This window comes from Perognathus longimembris, chromosome 12 (genome assembly GCF_023159225.1).
Source record: "Perognathus longimembris pacificus isolate PPM17 chromosome 12, ASM2315922v1, whole genome shotgun sequence".
NCBI lineage: Eukaryota > Metazoa > Chordata > Mammalia > Rodentia > Heteromyidae > Perognathus > Perognathus longimembris.
In genome coordinates, this window is record NC_063172.1 from 33,635,761 (window position 1) to 33,657,254 (window position 21,494).

The 21,494-nt window shown below is 37.2% G+C and overlaps 1 protein-coding gene and 1 pseudogene across 3 annotated transcripts in view; one reads left to right on the forward strand and one right to left on the reverse strand.

The window, feature by feature from the left end:
- Positions 1–21,494, reverse strand: part of Tmem67 (transmembrane protein 67) — a 46,251-nt gene that overhangs the window by 9,926 nt on the left and 14,831 nt on the right. For 2 of the 3 annotated variants that reach the window (XM_048359185.1, XM_048359187.1), the window contains exons 12-23: positions 20,428–20,584; positions 19,277–19,400; positions 17,112–17,217; positions 16,342–16,398; positions 13,756–13,854; positions 10,440–10,538; positions 9,709–9,795; positions 8,030–8,129; positions 7,797–7,936; positions 4,630–4,770; positions 1,387–1,467; positions 549–665 (exon numbers count right to left, since the gene is read on the reverse strand). In XM_048359185.1, the coding sequence (XP_048215142.1) occupies positions 549–665; positions 1,387–1,467; positions 4,630–4,770; positions 7,797–7,936; positions 8,030–8,129; positions 9,709–9,795; positions 10,440–10,538; positions 13,756–13,854; positions 16,342–16,398; positions 17,112–17,217; positions 19,277–19,400; positions 20,428–20,584 (1,308 nt within the window). The remainder of the gene's footprint in view (positions 1–548; positions 666–1,386; positions 1,468–4,629; positions 4,771–7,796; positions 7,937–8,029; positions 8,130–9,708; positions 9,796–10,439; positions 10,539–13,755; positions 13,855–16,341; positions 16,399–17,111; positions 17,218–19,276; positions 19,401–20,427; positions 20,585–21,494) is intronic. The other variant, XM_048359186.1, reaches the window with a different exon arrangement.
- LOC125360993 lies at positions 1,903–2,200 on the forward strand (annotated as a pseudogene).

Below are 21,494 nucleotides of genomic sequence, written 5' to 3' on the forward strand. Positions count from 1 at the left end.
ACATTATTAGATTCCTGTCCTTTACCAATGTCCAAGCTAATGAATTTGTACCCTGATAATTTCCAAAAGTGACCTTTCAAAAGTGAACTTTACCAGTGTTCAGGGTAATGAGTTTGTATGCTGATAATTTTCAAAAATGAGAATTAAAAAATATTTACTTATTTATTGTCAAAGTGATATACAGAGAATTTTTAAAATACTATTATAACTCTTAGATTAAGAAAAGAGAGCATCTCTCAACAAAATAAAAAAGATAAAACATTCAAGCCAGGTGGTGGTGGCTTATGTTTGTATGTCACAGCTACTCAGGAGGCTGAGCTCTGTGATTCAAAGCCAGCAGGGGAAGGAAAGTCAGTGAGACCCTTATCTCCAATTAATCACCAAAAAGCTGGAAGCAAAGCAGTGATTTGAGTGGTAGAGTGCTAGCCTGGAGCAAAAGAGCTCAGAGACAGTACCCAGGCCCTGAATTTAAGCCTCATGACTAGCAAAAAAACAAAAAAAACAAAAAAAGAAGAAGAAAAGAAAGAAAAAGAAATGAGCATTCATACCGCTTCTCTTTTAAGATTCACATTCATTTCTTCCATGTTCGTATCTGCATGCCCATGTACAGATCTACCGTGAATGTAATAGCCAAAACATCTATGGGACAATAGAAACACTGATATCTATTTTTTAAAAAAGATGAAAAAGGAGCAATCAGAAACTCATTTATAAACCAATAAAAACAAGTTTTTCTTAAAATTGCTTCCTCTCACAAACTAATGAGAACTTTTGGGAAACATAAGAAAAGATAATAAGGGTTAAGAGAACAATAAGGTTACTTTTTAGAAGTAAATATAAGTTGGGCACCAGTAGCCCACACCTGTAATCTGAGTTATTCAGAAGGTTGTGATCTGAGGATCATGGTTTGAAGCCAGCCTGGGAAAAAATATACATGGGAGTTTTATCTCCAACTAACCATCAAAAAAGCCAGAAGTAGAGCTTTGTTTCAGAGTGCTAGCTTTGAGCAATAAAGCTCAGAGACTGTGCCTAGGCACTGAGTTCAAGCCTCAGGACTGGCATAAAACAAAAAGAAATGAAAGAATTATGTAAGGGAGATTGAAGATATTTTCTCAAGAAAGGAGGAAATTTTGATACATGAAAATTTTTCAAGAGTCATAAGACAAATAAACTATTTGGCAGCATAAGAAATTCAAAATTAAGAACTGCAAGTAAAGAAGTAAAAACTAATGCAGCTCATTATAATCAACTTTGGAATTAACAGTCAGTGGAAAATTAGACTAAAAATTCAATCACACCAAATCACTTTTAAACCTTTCTTAATGTACTCATTACCCTCAAAAGGGGAAAAATAATAGTTTCAAGGTAAATTCAGAAAGTACTTACATTACTCATAGAGCACAAATCAACGAACTGTCGAATTTTATCCTCTATGAATCTCTCATAAAAAGCAGCAAAGTATACAATCTGAAACATTAAGCCAAAATCATGCTAATTACCTTCCAGATTTCAATTTTCTTTTATAGCCATACTGTTATATTCTAAGAAGAAAGAAGTTCCAAATAAGAACAGGGTGTACTTAAATGTGGGAATTAATAAGTAAGTGCATTTATAGCGGCTGATTATTGAGGATGTTTTCCTAAACACTTTAGATACTGTGTGTGTGTGTGTGTGTGTGTGTGTATACGTGTGTGTACTGAGGCTTGAATTCGGGGCATGGCACTGAACTCAAAGCTGGTGCTCTACCACTTGAGCCACAGCTCCAGTTTTGGCTTTGTGCAGTGGCATTCAATGTTTAAAAATGAAAGAATATCACCAAGAAGCTGAAAATATTAAGGTTAATGGAAATAAAAAGAATGAATAAGCTGAGCTTGTGTGCGGTGGTGTTGAGAGTTTGGCGCGATGTCTCATACCATTTTGCTGGTGCAGCCTACCAAGAGGTCAGAAGGCAGAACTTATGTTGACTATGAATCTGTGAATGAATGTAAAAATGTATGAAGAACATCTGAAGAGAATGAATGATATCAGTCAGTTGTTTGAGTTTATCCATGATCTGGCAGATCTCAGCTGCCTTATTTACCATGCTGATACCGGGCCATGCCAGTCTTATAACAACGACTGGATCAAAGAGGTCTACATGCTCCTTTGCCAGCAGGCCCAACAGGCTGGGAAATAATTGAGTTGGAAGCATTAGAGTGCAGGGGTGGGCTTGGAACACAGGTGTGTACAATGTGCTACAGTGGGAGTTTGTATTACAGTGGTGCTGTTTCCATTTTGTTATACTCTGGCCAAGAGTGAACGTTCTAGATGAAATACATAGGGATATAGGGATCTTTTTTATTGAAAGCCCTCATTGTATTTTTTCCTTTTTCTTTTTACTTAAACATTTTTATAATAATTTAGATGGAAGTTGTTCATTGTCAGTTAATGTTGGTTCCAGTCCTTCAAACTGTTCTTATCTAATTTATAACATTTATACACCAACCCTTTAAGATGGGTTAGGATGGTAACAATTCAGTTATATACTCAGATAAAGTCTTAGTGCAAAGTAAATAAATGTTCTTTAGTTATATAAAAAAAGAATGAGGGCTGGGAATATGGCCTAGTGGTATAGTGCTTGCTTCGCATACATGAAGCTCTGGGTTCAATTCCTCAGTACCATATACATAGAAAAAGCAAGAAGTAGAACTGTGGCTCCATGGTAGAGCACTAGCCTTCAGCACAAAAACTCAGGGACTGTGCTCAGGCCCTGAGTTCAAGCCCCAGGACTGGCAAAAAAAAAAAAAAAAAGGAATAATGAATAAAGCCTGACTGAATATCACAATCTAGAAGAGGTTAGACAAGACTGTGCGAATATAACTGTTGGTGTTTCCTGACTTTTTGTTACCTGCTGTGAAATGTGCCTTTCTTTCTATTTTCCTGTAACTCCCTTGAGTTTGCCCTGGGCTAATTTGAATGTATAAATCATAGGTTGGAGGTATAGCTCAAGTGATAAAGTGCCTGCTTTGCAAGCAGAAAGCCCTGAATTCAAAGCCCACTACCACCACCACCAAAAAAAAAAAAAAAAAAAGCCAGCCTTGAATTTATAAATCTGAGTTAGGGGTAGAGAATTTCGGCTTAGGCATTCTTTGCTTGATGATGATATTGTATTATTACTTATTTAATATTAAAATTACTAAACACAAGATACTACTGCTTGAGCATTTCTTCATCCATTTCCCTGGGATCTGCTGGCTAGAAGAGGTGTACCCTTTTAAGTTTGAAATAAAGAATCTCATCAATTTGTAATATATAGGATTTTCAGGCTTTGGTTGTAGCTCAGTGGTACAGTTTGCTTAGCATGACCATGGCCCAGGGTTCCATCCAATCCTAGGGATAGTCCCATCTATACCTAGCGCAGACAGTGGGGAGGGGGGTGTCAAATGTCAGTCTGTAGAATAACACCTGGATGTAACTATCCAATTCTTCATGAACCAGCTCTTTTAAGGGGATACACTAAGTGCTGGTAGCTCACACCTGTAATCCTAGCTACTCAGGAATCTGAGATCTAAGAACTGCAGTTTGAAGCCAGCCTAGGCAAGAAAGTCCCTGAGACTCCTATTTCCAGTTAACTACCAAAAAGCCAGAAGTGGAACTGTGACTCCATGGTAAAGCACTAGCCTTGAGCACAAAAGCTCAGGGACTGTGCTCAGGTTCTGAGTTCAAGCCCCAGAACTGGTACCAAAAAAAAAAAAAAAAAGAAAGAAAGAAAGAAAGAAAAGATGCAAAAGGATGTTTTAGGTAGATATTTATCAGCAAGGATACAGAAATGAAGTCTGACTCTGTACAGGTTCCATCTTCAGAAGATGATTGTGAAATTTAAGAGGATTTTAAATCAAACAAATGGCTAAAAGCAAGAGAAAGATGTGCAGATATTAGAGATAAATGTTGTCACTTCTTTATCTTTTTTCCAATCTTTTTTTTTCTTTCCCACTGGGGAGTAAGGAGGAGTAAGGATAGACAAGACCCTCTGCTAGAGCCACAGAACCCTGAAGCTGACAGGACTCTTGATTTTAGTATCTCTCAATAGGAAATAGCAATTACAGTGAGACTTAATAATAAGCTACAGCTTAAAAAGAAAAGGAAAATACTCACAGTAGTATATCTGTCCCTATAGTCATATATATACATATTTATACATATATGTATAATATCATATATGTGGTATATATACTAGACAAGGGGCTAACAAGTGACTAGAAAGCTGCAGACTCTGAAAGCTCTTTCAGAGCACACATTACTGACAATGTAAATACTTAAATCAAACTTCCTGGGTTCAAATTCTAGTTCAGCCAATTACTAGCTACATGGTTATAAGCAATCATTTAACCTTCCTGAGGCTCAAGTTTTCTCACTTGTAGATGAGGATAAACCTATCTATAAGGGCCAATGTAAAAGATAAATAGCTAATATGTATAAAGTAAATGATTAACACAATGCCTGAATTTCATACATTGTAAGTAACTATTATTACTGTTTCGGACACAATTCTGCTATAGAAATCAGAAAATAGATCAACAGTTGAAGACAATTGGTATGCCACAGAATTATAGAGAGGTATTATTAATTAAAAATACAATTTCTTCTTACCTGAATAATTCCAATGACTAGCCAAAGAGCAGTAGACACTGCATATCTCAAAATGCGGCTGTAAGGAGCTAGGTAGTCTGATGAGTTTCTAGAAAGACTAGAGGATGAGTCCATTAATGCTAAATTCTTGAATCCCACAACCTGGAGTAAGAAGAAAATATAAATAGACATCAACAACAACAACAAAAAACCTTTCCAGGCTGCAAATGGAAAGCTCTACTCCTTTACCTTGAAAAAAACTAAAATACACAAGTTCACAAACAGTAGAAAAAGCTAGATAAAAATAAATATTGACTTGACTACATAGTATTTATTATAAAATATTCAATTTACTTGGCTTTCTTCTTGGCATGACTAAGGGTCAAATATAACCTTACTCTCTTCCACACTTAAAAATTTCTGTTTATAAGAAAAAAAATTTCATAAGCAAATTAACAATTAAACTAACAGCAGTTCATGAGTACTTACCATGAGCCAGGTGCTATACTACATACTTTTCACACTTTAAAACCATATTATGCCATTGTTTTATTGATGGATGTGTCAATTTATGTCTTCTGAAAAACTTACCTTCTTGGAGGAAAGAAAGCCCTAGGCAAGTAATTTGGTCAGTACTTTACTTTCACTGCCATGCCTCCCACTCTAGAATAAAGGCTTTGAGCAGTTTTACTGTAAGGTCTCAATATGATTTTACGGAATCTAATGTTTTATAAGCGTAATTGATTACAAAACTTCTTTTTCATGTAATACCTTTAAATACACCAGTCTTTAAAAATAATACTTCCCATATGATGTATGTCATTAGCTTGATTTAGCCATTCCACAGTGTATACAAATATTACCATAAAAAAAACTCTACTTCAACTGAAGTTTGAAGTATTTTAAATTATATTTGAAATCCTTAGGGACATGCTTTTACTAAAAACAGAAAGAGGAAAAAGAAAAAGAGAAAGGAAGATGGAGAAAAGAAAGAAGGCAGAATAAGAGTTAATAATTTACACAAAACCCTATTAAGGCAAGTAGTACGTTAACCTGTCACCAATGCAAATGGGCTTTTCCCCCATATTTTTCTCCTATTCAGTACTGAATATTATTCTGAATACTATTTTTATAGTTCAAATCATATTCATCAATTAACTGTAAACATAATGATGCTTTAGTACAGAACATAGTCCAAAGTAGGTGTTCAGTAAAAATTTCTTGAAAAATATCATCCTTCTATTGATTCTAACACGGGAAAGAAAACATGGATCCTGGGGGAGGGTGTGTTGTGAAAGATCAGACACAGTAGGGTTTGGCATTTGTGGGTTCATGGTTCCAAGGGGAACACCACTGAGGAAAGATCATGAATGTTTTTTTTTAATTGTTTACATTTGATTTATTTGTTTTGTTTTTTGTTGCCAGTCCTGGGGCGTGGACTCAGGGCCTGAGCACTGTCTCTGGCTTCTTTTTGCTCAAGGCTAGCACTCTGCCACTTGAGCCACAGCGCCACTTCTGGCCATTTTCTATATATGTGGTGCTGGGGAATCAAACCCAGGGCTTCATGTTTTCGAGTCAAGAACTCTTGCCACTAAGGCCATATTCCCAGCCCCAGATCATGAATGTTTTGAGTGCACAGAGCTCAGTATTGTACTGCAGATGCTTAATTCATTTTTCCCTTGCTGCTGCTCAAATCTCTAGTGATATACTGTCCTTAACAAATCTACAATCTTCACATTATCACTACAGTTAAGCACATTAAATTTCACCATGCTTTTGGGGGAGGCATACTGTGACAAAGTCAAGGGAAGGGAATATTCAGCAGACTACACAGAGATTTAAACACAACTGACTACATAGTGGGCTTCATGGCCTTGGGTGTATAATGTGAAGGTGGGGACTTACTACTTTTGGTGGGAGAGTGCTTGTCTAGCATGCATGAGGCCCTGGGTTCGATTCCTCAGGACCACATACACAGAAAAAGCCAGAACTGGTGGTGTGGCTCAAGTGGTAGAATGCTAGTCATGAGCAAAAAGAGATAGTGCCCATGCCTTGAATTCAAGCACCAAGACTGGATATGTGTATATATATATACACACACATACATATATATGTGTGTGCACACATAAATACACATATATACATATATGTATAGGTATACACACACATAGATATGTGTGTATATATACATATATATGTAAAATGTTTTGCCTATTCTGGATGAAAGCTGCATGCCATGAAATCAATGAATAAGGCAGGTTTACTGTACTTGGCTTTACCTCAAAGGTATAAAATCAAATATAATCTCTAAGGGAGATGAGCACAGATATTTTACATATGTTGCTGAGGAGATTCTGATACAAACCAGTGGTTTCAAAGATACTCCTTATACTTAAAGAGTAGTCAGATTGGTGGTAAGGAGAAGCTGGTGGTAGGAGAAAGGAACGGTATGAAGAGATGGAAGAGAATGGTAGTGAGAGTTCTACACAGCCATTCAAATGCACAGTTATACATTTAAAAGTAGTTAAGCGGGGCAGCTTTATGTTGTGTTTTACCATGACTTACTTGTAATCTTTTTTTGCCAATCCTGGGGCTTGAACTCAAGGCTAGCACTCTACCACTTGAGCCACAGCACCATTTTTGGCTTTTTCTATATATGTGGTACTGAGGAATTGAACCCAGGGCTTCATGTATATGAGGCAAGCAATCTACCACCAGGCCATATTCCCAGCCCCACTTGTAATTTTTTGTTTTTTTATTTTTGGGAAGGAGAAGAGGGTTGAAAAGAAGGGGCATTACAATTTCCTAAAGGCATTCCTTTTTAGTGTGTGTGTGTGTGCACGTGCGCAGGCGCACACTATTTCTGAGGCACAAGCAAAGAACCTAGGTGTTCTTGCTTATAATAGTTTTCTGCTCAAGGCTGGTGCTCTACCAATTGAGCCACCTTTTTGCTGATTAATTGGAAATATGAGCTTCACAGGCAATTTTTGCTTGGATTGACTTTGAACTGCAATCTCAGTCTCCTGAGTAGCTGGATTATAGGTGCGAGCCACTAGCACCTGGCCATTTTTACAGTTTTAGTAACAAATTTCAACCTGCAGAAAACTCTTCTATGAACACTGTTGTAATTCCATGAACATTTAAAAAGTACCAGTAAGTTCCATTCAATTTTGTAAAACAATTTATACCTCCAAAAAGAAGAGGACAGTAAGGACTTGAAAAAGTGGATTAATTTTTCTCACAGTCTGAATCTCATTCCATTCATTTGCTACAAAGTATGTTCTCCAAATGCTCACAGGAACAGTGGCACTCCGAACACCACCCTCACCTGGACAGAGAGATAAAATCAGTAAAATCTTTCTTCACTTTTGTTCTATAAGGGTAGAAAAGGAATTCTGGTACAAATGTTCATTTCAATTACCTTCAACAGCCTTAAGAACTTTTCCTTTAGGTCTCTCCCAATCAATAAAGAATATATCTATGGTAATCTGGGATATGAGTTTATGCAAAAATTGCAGAGCCTGAGAATGACATGCAATAAACAAAGTATTAGCATTAAGTCTGTTATGAAATCAGTATTGATTCTTTAAGAGAGACACAGTGATAACGAGAGCACATACATTTTACAAGTGACTTCAGATGGAATTCTAATGCCATTGGAGGACCACCAGATTCTCATTATATCATCCAGAATCACCAAACTTGTAAATGTCATATGCCCAGTAATTCACCTTCCCTTTTCTTTCATTAAAACATAGATTTAAAAAAAAACAAACAGGGGCTGGGGATATAGCCTAGTGGCAAGAGTGCCTGCCTCGAATACACGAGGCCCTAGGTTCGATTCCCCAGCACCGCATATAGAGAAAACGGCCAGAAGCGGCGCTGTGGCTCAAGTGGCAGAGTGCTAGCCTTGAGCAGGAAGAAGCCAGGGACAGTGCTCAGGCCCTGAGTCCAAAGCCCAGGACTGGCCAAAAAAACAAACAAACAAACAAACAAAAAAAAAAAAACAAACAGGAGACATTCTTCCTCCTCTTCCAATCCACCAAGTCTTCAAGAACTGACTCTTCCTCCCAAGGTTTTGTAGATTATCTCACTTATTTATAAGTAAAGGTATTTTAAGTGTAATTCACTAATTTTAATTAAGGTTTTATGATGCCCTCTCTTGATTTTTTTTATGTCTGGTACAGAGATTTCTAATCTTTTAAAGATGTTGCCAAATATATGCTTGCCATTTATAGGAACATGTTTAAACTGGGGCATGTTTCCTAGGTTTGCATTATTTTAGTTAAAGGAAAAAATATCTAAGTAGGGGTCAATAACTCTCTCCCAGGAACTCCTGTTTCAATGGGAAAAGCAGAAACCTATTCATTACTGTACATTGAGATCAAAGAGGCATGGGAAGAACTTCATCTACTAGGACAGAGAACAATGAAGCTGGGAAGGAGTTGCCAGAGGAATAAGACAATGAAAAGATTATGGAAACAAACAAAATTTCTAAGATTTTGGTACTTTACCTGGAGTGTTACCTTTTTACCCATGAAGAACAGAGAAAAATTGATGCCTGAAGGCATTTTGTCCCATTAAGAATGCATCATTACACTTTAAAGAAGAAAATTATATACTAAAGTATCTTTTTATCAAAGTAGCTACAATTCATGAAAGTTGGAACATGTCTACAGCTTCTCTGAAAAAAATTATTTCAGAATTTTTTTTTTTTTTTTTTGCCAGTTGTGGGCCTTGGATTCAGGGCCTAAGCACTGTCCCTGGCTTCTTTTTGCTCAAGACTAGCACTCTGCCACTTGAGCCACAACACCACTTCTGGCCATTTTCTATATATGTGGTGCTGGGGAATTGAACCCAGGGCTTCATGTATACAAGGCAAGCACTCTTGCCATTAGGTCATATTCCCAGCCCTCAGACAATTTTTTGAATAATATATGTAAGGACATATTTTCCCTTGTAAAGTACAATAATTCATGCTTTCTTTGAAAACTAAAGTTATATTTTGTCATAAAGATTTTAAAATATATTTTAATGTTAAATATTTAGTAGTTTATTAGCAGATCTTTTACATCTGGTAAACGTTCCTTTGAAACTTACTTTCAGAGCAAAAGCACATCCCACATAAGTAACAAAACGTTCTTCTTGAATTGATATTGGTAGCAAAACAGAGACAGACTTTTGTGCCTATAATAAAAAAGTACTTGGTTAATAAAACCACATGAGATTTTTGTTAAACACAATTTATAAACCAAAGAAAGTATAAAATAGGGAGCTGGTGAAGTACTTAATAAACGGCATGCTCAGGGAATGGTGAGTTTAGGATTTGCCTTGGAATCCTTGATCAGAATATAGCTCCAAATGAACAGTTTCCTTATACCCATGTTTTCTTTCTTATTTGGAAGTCAGAGCTAATTTGTCAATAAATATGAAAACACACAAGGTCATATGTATACACACACAAACATGTTGCCTAAAGTATGAATAATTACCTTACAGTTCAACAAAATGAATACGAGGAATCGGAGACAGGTGTTGTCTGGAAGGAGGGAAGGGACAAGGGGCAATGGGGGCAGATGAATGGAGAGAGAATGGGTGAGTGAACACAGTCATAATATTTGATGTATACATGTGAACACAGAACCAAATAACTAGAGAGGATGTGTGGGGTTGGAAGACATGGGGGAGAATGATGAAAGGGGTAATACTGATCAAGATGTACTACACTCCTAAGTTGATACGTTGAACTGAAAAAAAATAGTTCTGTCATAAGCAGAGCTTGCCAGTCATTCAGATATTGCCATTTAGATTAAATTCAGAAATTCACTCACTTTGAAGAAAATAAGCCAATAAAGTCCTGTTCCCACTGTGATGATAAAAAATACATTGGCCAGATCACCAGCATAGTATACCAAGAATTTCATGACTGCCTGCAATTTAAAAAGAATTGTAACTTTTAGAGATTCTATCCATGCACCACTTTTCCAGGTATATTATTACTTTTAATATTATACTGTCCACCAATTTTCTCAAGCCTGAAGCCTTCTTTTGTGTATTTATATGTCATAATTTACACAGATCAACTGAGTCCTCTCCTACACATACATTTTGGATCCTTACTTTTCACTCAGTTCCCAGTAATCTCCTTTCATCCTTATAATCTTTCACTAAGAAAGTGGAAACTGCTTTCAAATTTTCCCTTAGATATCTCCACCACAATCTATCTTTCATATTTGTACCAGACTTGGCTTTCTAAAATTTAAATTGGATTATGTCACTTCATTTCTTAAAATATACAAAGTTTCTCTTCATTAAAATATAAATTCTTCTGCCATGAGGTCCTTTATAACATGGAACAAAATTAGCTTTTAATTTAGCTCCTTCACTCATTCTGACCACTCAGTGACTAATCACTCTATACTTAAATCTCAAATACTTTGGGGATGAAATGAGTATTATTTTCCCCTTTCCATTTCTGGGAAACTCTCATGATCTCTGAGGGCATGGACCTCAGAGATGCTGTGTTTTCTTTCTAGCACAGTGGCTGATAGGGTAGCCAGTCCCTCAGACAGTAGGTCCTCAGTGACTATCTGGGAATAAACAGATAATTCAGCATAAATGTCTGTTGTTTGGCGAGCTTTTCCTCACTATTTCAAACAGTAAGTCAAGCCCTCCTGCTCCAATTCTTTAGCACAATGGCTTTGGAGTCAATATATCCTTGTTAAAGAAGGTACCATACAGCCTTTCTCATGATTCATATAGTAACTTTTGTTGAGTTGCAAAAGCTGGGTAGAAAATTTAACCTCTGTCTTATTTCAGCATGTATAAAATGGGAGTATAAGTAATACCTAGCTTCTCATAGCACTATTTGAGGATTAAATGAATTCTACACATAAAACTTTTATAAGTCCCTGGTACATGGTTAGGCATTTTTTTTTAATTTAAGAAGACTAAATGAGTTGGGCATGGTGGCACACACATGTAATTCTAAATACTCAGGAGAATTATGCTTTGAGGTTAGCTCAGATAAGACACTTTGTAAGATCCCATCTCAAGTAATAAAAAACTGGGCATGGGAGTGAGGAAAGTGGTGACATTGTCCCAAAAGTACTCTTTACCCGACTTATGTAACTGTAACCCCTCTGTACATCATCTTCATAGGAACAATAAAAAACATATTTAAAAAGGTAGTCATGGAAACAAGCACCTATTAGCATGTCATCCCATCATCCCAGCTGTGCAGGAAGTATAAATAGGAGGATCTCAATCTATGCCAGCAGAGTCAAAAAAGACAAAAAGAGAAAATTCTATTTGAAAAATAATAAAAGCAAAAAGGACTATGTGGGATGTGTCAGGTGGTAGAGAGCCCATCAAGAAGACATACAGCCTTGAGTTCAAACACCAATACTGTGTGAGAAACAAACAAAAGATTAAGTGAGAAGTGAAGCTATAAAGTCAATACAATAAACTTGGAATCTTTGAGGGGTGCTAAGATAGGAAAGTTTTCCTTAATAAGACAGTAAAATCATAGACCATAATATAAGAAAAAAAATTCAGATATAACAATATCAAAATTAAATGTCATAAACTTGTGACACAAATTTGAAATGTGACAATTATCAAAATTTATTCTGTTAATTAAAGGGCCACATGGATAATAGGTCATCAGAGAAAATAATACCTTGGAAAAAAATATCTAAAACCAAAAAGGATTAATATTTTAAAAATAAAAGTCTTTCATATAAATAAGAAAAACTATAAACCTAATTGAAAAAATTATAAACCTAAATAGGCACTTCACACAAAGAGAAACTCCAGTGATTAAAAGTATATGAAGGGGGCTGGGGATATAGCCTAGTGGCAAGAGTGCCTGCCTCGGATACACGAGGCCCTAGGTTCGATTCCCCAGCACCACATATACAGAAAACGGCCAGAAGCGGCGCTGTGGCTCAAGTGGCAGAGTGCTAGCCTTGAGCGGGAAGAAGCCAGGGACAGTGCTCAGGCCCTGAGTCCAAGGCCCAGGACTGGCAAAAAAAAAAAAAAAAAAAAAGTATATGAAGGGCTGGGGATATAGCCTAGTGGCAAGAGTGCCTGCCTCGGATACACGAGGCCCTAGGTTCGATTCCCCAGCACCACATATACAGAAAATGGCCAGAAGCGGCGCTGTGGCTCAAGTGGCAGAGTGCTAGCCTTGAGCGGGAAGAAGCCAGGGACAGTGCTCAGGCCCTGAGTCCAAGGCCCAGGACTGGCCAAAAAAAAAAAAAAAAAAAAAAAGTATATGAAGAAGCCAGGCACTGGTGGCTCACGCCTGCAATCCTAGCTACTCAGGAAGCTGAAATCTGAGTATGGTAGTTCAAAGCCAGTCCAGGCAGGAAAGGCTGTGAGACTCGTATCTCCAATTAACCACCAAAAAACCCGAAGTGGTGCTGTGGTTCAAAATGCTAGAGCACTAGCTCTTGACCAAAAGAGCTCAGGAACAGCACCCAGGCCTAGAGTTCAAGCCCCACTACCGACAAAAAAAAACCCAAAAAGTATGTGATGAACAGCTGGGTGGCAGTGGCTCATGCTTATAATTCTAGCACTCAGGATGCTGAGTGTGGAGAATTATGGTTCAAAGCCAGCCTGGGCAGGAAAGTGTGTAAGACTCTTACGTCCAATTAACCACCCAAAAGCTGAGAGCAGAGCTGTGGCTCAAGTGGTAGAGGGATAGCCTTGAGCAAAAATGCTCAGGGACAACACTCAGTCCCTGAGTTTAAGAGGCACCAAAAAACAGTGCCCCCCAAACAGGCACCAAACACACACACACACACACACACACACACACACACACACACACACTAAGAGAAAGTAAACAATGACATAATAATTACTAGACTGGGAAAAAATGAAAAGGCTGGCAAAACATCAAGTGTTAGGATGGACAAAAACTAAAATGTATGCCAGTGGGAATATAGATTGACATACAACACAACAGGAAGAAAATGAGGTGTGTATGTATGCATACCATGATCCAGCAATATCTATGCTAATTTATACCTCTAAGAAACTTAAGGCAACTTTCTTACTCATCATCTATATCTTTTGAAAAGGGTCCAAAGGAATTTTTAGAAAAATACAAGTGTATTTTTAAAATTCCTGAGATGATACCTGTAAATCAATGATGGGACTTCCAATGCGCCTCTTCCAGCCAGCTGTCTTCAAAAGAGATGATAACACAGCTAGCCCACCTAACACACCCAAAGCAATCTAGAAAAAGGAAAAAGAACATTTTAGAATTGGTATAATCCTTCTCATCAGTACTCAAAAACACTATAAATAAAAAGTAAGACGTGCTTGCCAGGTGCTGGTAGTTTATTCCTTTAATCCTACTCAGGAGGCTGAGATCTGAGGAGCACAGTTTGAAGCCAGCTGGGCTTGTTTTTTGTTTTTTGTTTTTTTTTTTTTTGGCCAGTCCTGGGCTGTGAACTCAGGGCCTGAGCACTGTCCCTGGCTTCTTTTTTGCTCAAGGCTAGCACTCTGCCACTTGAGCCACAGTGCCACTTCTGGCCATTTTCTGTATACGTGGTGCTGGGGAATCGAACTCAGGGCCTCATGTATACGAGGCAAGCACTCTTGCCACTAGGCCATATTCCCAGCCCCCCAGCTGGGCTTTTATCTCCAAATTAAGTAGCAAAAATCCAGAACTTCGGCTCAAGTAGCAGTGTACTAGCTTTGAGCAAAAAAGCTCAGAGACTGCACCTAGGCCCCGAGTTCAAGCACCAGTACCAGCACAAGAGAGAAAAAAAAGTGCTCAAAGAATAGCAAGGGTGAGGGGACAGTTGTAAGGACATAAGATCCATGACAGAGTTTCACTGGCCAAATCTGGGAAAATTTGAGCAAGAAAATAAACAGTAATTGATTATAATCACTTAAAATAAATATCTATGAGTGTACCTTAATTAAAATGACTGAATAAATAAATTAAGCGGACAATGGGAAGGCAATAAAATTTCAATTCATAAATATAGAAGGAATTAGGAAAATTAAAAAACTCATCATCAGGCAAATATCACATAATACTTTCTGCAGGTGGAAATAATTAATGGATGCTAAAATTAGAATGCAAAATAATGAGAAGCAGGATATTTGCATAATTTCAAAGTATCTCCTGAGATACTGGCTAATTACAAATGAAATAATATGTATAAGAACCTTGCAGAAACTATCTTAGCCATAGGAACAAAATTATCACCAGTAATAAATAATAACATCAACTGTCTCCTGATGATATGTCAAAATTATGTGAATGCAATTTAATACTGGGAAAATACTTGACAAACTTAAATAGAGGGCCAAAATAATGAACAAGTACTCTTCAAAAGTGTTATGGTCTTGAAAGACAATGTAATACTGAGAAACTGTTATAAACTGGATGGTACTAATTAGAGATGACAGTTAAACACAAATTAGAAGCAGATTAGTTAATAGAAGTACACTGAAATTTTTGTGTGTGTGCGCTTGCCAGTCTGAGGCTTGAAATCAGGGCCTTGATGCTGTCCCAGAGCTTTTTTTCCTCAACTTTAATGCTCTACCACTTGAGCCACGGCTCCACTTCTGGCTTTCTTGGGGAGTTAATTGGAGATAAAAGTCTCACAGACTTTCCTGCTTGGGTTGCCTTTGAAGTGTGGTCCTCAGGTCTCAGCCTCCTCAGTAGCTAGGATTACAAGAATAGGCCACCAGTGCCTGGCTCTTTTTTTGTGTGTTTGAACCCAGCCCCTTAGTTTCTCACCCAAGGACAGGGTTCCACCATTTGAACCATAGCTCTTCTTCGCATTTTTTGCTGGATAATTAGAGAGCTGCCTTCAAACCTCAACCTTCTGAGTAGTTAGGATTATAGGCATAAGCCACTGCTACCTGGAAATACTAATTTCTTGATTATAATCACTGTATGATTATCATACAGTGTGGTTATATGGCTATATAAGATGTTTGCATTAGAGTTGGTCAGGGCAAGAGTATATGGCAAATATATACTTTTTTTCAAATTTTTATTATCAAACTGATGTACAGAGAGGTTACAGTTTCATATGTTAGGCATTGGATACATTTCTTGTACTCTTTGTTACCTTGTCCCTCATACCCCCCTCCCCCCTCCCCCTTACCCCCCCCCCCAGGTGTTCAGTTCACTTACACCAAACAGTTTTGCAAGTATTGCTTTTGTAGTTGTTTGTCTTTTTTTACCCTGTGTCTCCCAATTTTGGTATTCCCTTTCAATTTCCTAGTTCCAATACCAGTATACACAGTTTCCAATATACTCAGATAAGATTACAGAGATAGTGTAGGTACAACCACAGGAAGGTGATACAAGAACATCATCAATAATAGAAGCTACAGATACACATGGGACGTTGAAAGTAGTTACAACTGTGATATAACAATTGTCTCCATAACATGGAGTTCATTTCACTTAGCATCATCTTAGGTGTTCATAAGGGTATAGCTATTGGGCCTTGTGATGCTCAGCTATGACTTGCCTAAACTGTACTAATTATTCCCAATAAGGGAGACCATAGAGTCCATGTTTCTTTGGGTCTGGCTCACTTCACTTAGTATAAGCAAATATATACTTTGACAACTTTCTGTATATTTAAAGTTATGTCTTTTTTATTAGCTTGCATTAGTTATATGGAATTATGTCTTTTAATGAAAAAATAATGTAAACGTTTAAAAAAATATATATATATATATACTCACATCTGTCTGGACATATGCTTCCCCTTGATTCATTTCATATTTGACTGAGAAAGAAAGCTGATATTTAAAAGAAAACAAATTATCCTTACTTAAATTATATAAACAAAACATACTTTTAATATAAAAAGTAAATGTGTAGATGGATGTCTTTCTTATTTACCCTTCCTCAAAGCAGGAATGCTCTATGGAACTTGTGGAATTGAGAGGAAGATCTAAGTGAGCATAGCTAAGCCTTTTCCAGGCTCATTCAGGATCAGCCTTCAGGAGGGACAAGGTTTCTCTTTGGGATATATATGCCCTCCCAGGCATGGAAGCCCTTCTACGTTGTAGTGAATTGAGGCTGCAAGTCCAAACTTTATTATCTTTATTTACTTTAACACTACTAATTATACAGCTTGTGATGTTAATCTCATTCTGACTGTGAAGCATATCCCTACTCAATGGGCTTAAGATTGGTGAACACACACATGCCCATTTATAAATCTTTTGTTTCTAGTTTACTTATGCAAGAAGACAAGAGGCAAAGTGTCCAGAAAGGACAAGAGCAGATGTTGCAATCTTATCATGCCCTGGTCCCTAATAGATGTTCAACTACTGTGACTACTGTGACTCTTCTACTGAAAAGCTTAATTCATGCTTGTATTTTCAAATAGGACTTAACCATAGGGTTTGCTAAAACCTTTAAAAAAAGATTTGTTTGTTGACTATTATGTAAACTACATCAGCATTATGTTCACACTTAGAAGGGCACTGATCAGAAAAGAACTCACCTTCACAGACTGGCTACTGGGATCTCTGATATCAATGTCATTGTAGGCAATGGTGATTAAGGGAGGGTATATGTTTCCACTTTTTGTATTGGGTACAAGGTAGATGCTATTTATAAGAAAATACATTTATAGTTATGAATGTATCTAGGCCTGTAAACATACATTTATCATTTATTTTACATTGTCATGATGATCTCAGAACTGAGTTCTCTGAATAAGAGATTAAATGTATTACTATCACCTAATGTTAACTTTAATATTGAAGCATATTCTCTGAAACCAATTAAAAACATGTTTAAAGAATGTGTTTAGCTTGATAATAAAGTATTTGTCCTTATCAAAGAAAAAATTTAAAAATCCCAAACAAAAAACAAAGAGAATTTTTGGGGGTTCAGGTTTTATGACATTTACAAATGAAATCACTGAAACACTGTGAATCATCCTTAAAGAGTGGTGGTACATGAAGCTTATAGAAAGGCAAATGATATCCTGATTTTCAAATAAGACTCTTGAAAAAAAGTGTCATATCTAGTACCATTTGAGGCACAAAGCAGGGTACATTTTACCAAATGCAATCCCCTAGTACCATATACTAAGTGGACTCAAAGTGGAAAGTACTAGCATGATTTTATCAAGAACAAGTCAAGCCTGACTAGATTTTATCTTATTTTTACTAGATTAACAGAGTGAGGGAATATTAAAACTACAGTACATTTGGATTTCAATGACACACACAATAAAGCTGTCATTCTCATCTCATAAGATCATTTGGAGTCCAAATAACAGTGAGAAAAAGAAAAGTGTCTACTGAAGTGCTTCAAAGTGCTACATATAGGGGCTGGGGATATGGCCTAGTGGCAAGAGTGCTTGCCTCGTGTACATGAGGCCCTGGGTTCAATTCCCCAGCACCACATATACAGAAAACGGCCAGAGGGGGCGCTGTGGCTCAAGTGGCAGAGTGCTAGCCTTGAGCAAAAAAGAAGCCAGGGACAGTGCTCAGGCCCAGAGTCCAAGGCCCAGGACTGGCAAAAAAAAAAAAAAAAAAGGGCTACATATATAGGAATTCTAAGTTGCTTTTCATAAGTGTTGAAAGTACACATCATAAAGTATTAGAGGGAGAGTCAGTTATGATCTTAGTGATAGAATCTTACACTGGAAAAGACAAAAGAAGCCTGGGCTGACTGGTCTACTCGAAGACAGCATCATAGGTAAGAGTATCCTAAGAAAGGACATCAGAGAAATTACTGAACTGCTCATTAACCTGGGTCAACCTAGAACAATAGCCATGAAAGGAAATGAGGATGGGAGACTGGACTGCTAAGAATCATTCAGAAGGTTCATATTAAAATATGCACTTCAGCTCACTGGTATTTACCTTCCCTTCCTTTTTTTTCTTTTTTCAACATCTTTGTTTTGTTTTTGGTACCAGTACTAAGGCTTGAACCCAGGGCCTAGATGCTGTCCTGGAGCTTTTGTGCTCAAGACTAGTGCTCTCTACCACGTAAACACAGCTCTACTTCCAGCCTTTTACGGCTAATTGGAGATAAGAGTCTCATGGAAAGGCAGGTGCCAGTGGCTCATGCCTCTAATTCGAGCTACTCAGGAGGCTGAGATCTGAGGATCATGGTTCAAAGCCAGCTTGGGCAGAAAAGTCCCCATTGAGTCTCTTATCTCCAATTAACTACCAGAAAACCAGAAGTAGAGCTGTGGCTTAAAATAGTAGAGCACTACCTTTGACCTGAAGAGCTCAGGCCCAGAGTTCAAGCCCCAGGACCGACCAAAAAAAAAAAAAAAAAGGCTCATAGACTTCCCTGTCCAGGCAGGCTTGGAACTATAATTCTCGGATCTCAGCTTCCTGAGGAGCTAGGATTACATGTGCGAGCCACTGGCACACAGCTTCTTCCTCTTTTAACCCATGCAGTTAGGTTTAGGTGAAGTATGACCAAACTCTTCATGTTTTTATGTCGTAACACCTGTCCTCCCCATTGGCCCTTCACCTTTATTGGTCTGTACCATTCTAGAAACACCTCAGACAACCTTATGTATTATTCCAATTCACTTGTCACTTCTTTCATCTGATAATTATTGGAAAACATTTTCCACTTCCATTTATGGCATTTTCCCATATACTTCAAACTTAATTTAGTCATTAGATATCAGTTTACCTCAGTGATATTTGGGTAGCAATTCGAACTACTTTTGGCTGACTTCCTAGGTCATTTTCTCGTCCACTCACTGTATCCACTAAGAAAATGCGCCGAGTAAGAAGCCACTTGTTCGGACTACTGTCTTTTATTATAAAAAGAGAAAAAAGAAGATTGCATTAAAAAATACTCTATAATTGTTCAAGATGGATCTCAAGAAGTTTTCTGAACACATTTCAGAGAAAAAAATAAAAAGCTACTGTTATATGACATTATGTTTCTTTACCTCACTTGAATGTCTTCTAAATGTTGGAATTTTTTTTTTTTTTGTGATGGGGTTTGAACTCTGGGCATAGGCACTGTCCCTGAGCTCTTCGGCTCAAGGCTAGCACTCTACTACTTCCTGTTTTCTGGTGGTTAATTAGAGATAAGAATCTTCCTGCTCAGGCTGGCTCTGTATTTCAATCCTCAGATATCAGCCTGTGAGTAGCTAGGATTACAGGTGTGAGCCACAGGCGCCCAGCTTAAATGTTTGAATTTTTTAATCAATCAGATTTTACAGCATGACTAGCAATGAAACAACTTGGTTAGCCCAAAAAGCAGATGAAGAACAGCTTGAAGAAAAAGCCTCATTTAACAGTTCTACTAATTTTCCTTATATGTACTATTAACAGTAGTGTAGTTCTTTTTTTTTTTTTTTTTGCCAGGCCTGGGCTTTGAACTCAGGGCCTAAGCACTGTCCTTGAGCTTCTTTTGCTCAAAGCTAGCACTCTACCACTTGAGCCACAGCACCACTTCTGGCTTTTTCTGTTTATGTGGTACTGAGGAATCAAACCCAGGATTTCATGCATGCTAGGCAAGTACTCTACCAACCACTAAGCCACATTCCCAGCCCAGTAGTATAGTTCTTAACAATATGTTTGACAATGAAATTATCTTTTTTAAATCCCTAAATACACCATCACTTTTACTGTCTTGCTTTTCTGCACACTGTTTAGGAATCTGCAACCTTTCCTATAGCTAGTCATTTATTAAATTATGCTAGGTGACTTTTTTTTTAAATTTCTTTATTGTTAAAGTGAAGTACAGAGGGGTTGCAGTTTCATATGTAATGCTAGGTCACTTATTAGTGATTTGTGATCAGGGAAGGAGTAGTATGTAAGATGTCTTACCTTGGTTCACAAACATTCTGTTGTATTTCAGATTCAGATTTAACACAGGCACAGCCCAAATATTTTGTTGTTGATTTTCATCAGTATATTCAAGGTAAATATCATAAAATATAGGAGTGGGAAAGTCAGCTAAGATCTTAGACATAGGAATCTCACACTGAAAAATAAAATAAAAAATAAAAGTATCACAAATTTTAAAAAGCATATTTATTATACTTGAAATTATTATTTCAGGTTTTCAAAACAAAGTATCTATCTCTCTGTATGACTTCTAAAACATGAATTCATAAATATGATTCTTCTGAAGAGAAAAAAATCCAACACCTCCAAACCTTAATAGTACAGAACTGCTACTGATCTTAACTCTCTAACACACATGGAGAAGCTACATCTTCATTCCCAATATTAAATGTACATCAGTGCAGAGGTTTAAAAACCATTATTGTCCCATGGAATAAAGTTTCAGTTCTTTGGGTGGACAATAATGTCAATGGCTTGATTCCCTTTAGCAGAGCTAAGCTATTCTCCACAGCTTTCTACAAGTCTACAGTCAGGTATTCATAGTAATCTACTGCAGTTCCTAATTATGCCATAGCATTCTTTCTCTGATGTTACAAATGCAACTTCTGCTTGACATTTCCTTCTAGCCTGAGTTCTGATCAACTCAGAACTCTTTTAATATTCATTATAGAAGCCCAAGGCTCACTAACAATATGAGCCTTTTTGTACTTCCCAAGAATTGATACCTTATACTTACCCATGGCACAAACTTTTTACTATTTTTTTTGCCAATACAGCTGTTTTGCCTACTGGGCTATGAACTACTTGAGTTGAGGCCAGGTTTCATGCAATAACCATGGTTTCAAACCTAACAGAATATTTACTTCACAATTTATCCGATGCAAGACTGTATGAATTATCTAATCTTACTGAGCACCATTACATTATCTGTGAAGAACAGATGAGAATTTCACATAAATATTTTATGAATCAAATGGGACAATATACCCAATATTGGGTACTTAACAAGTATTGATTCTCCTAGCCCGTCATAAACATACAGTAAG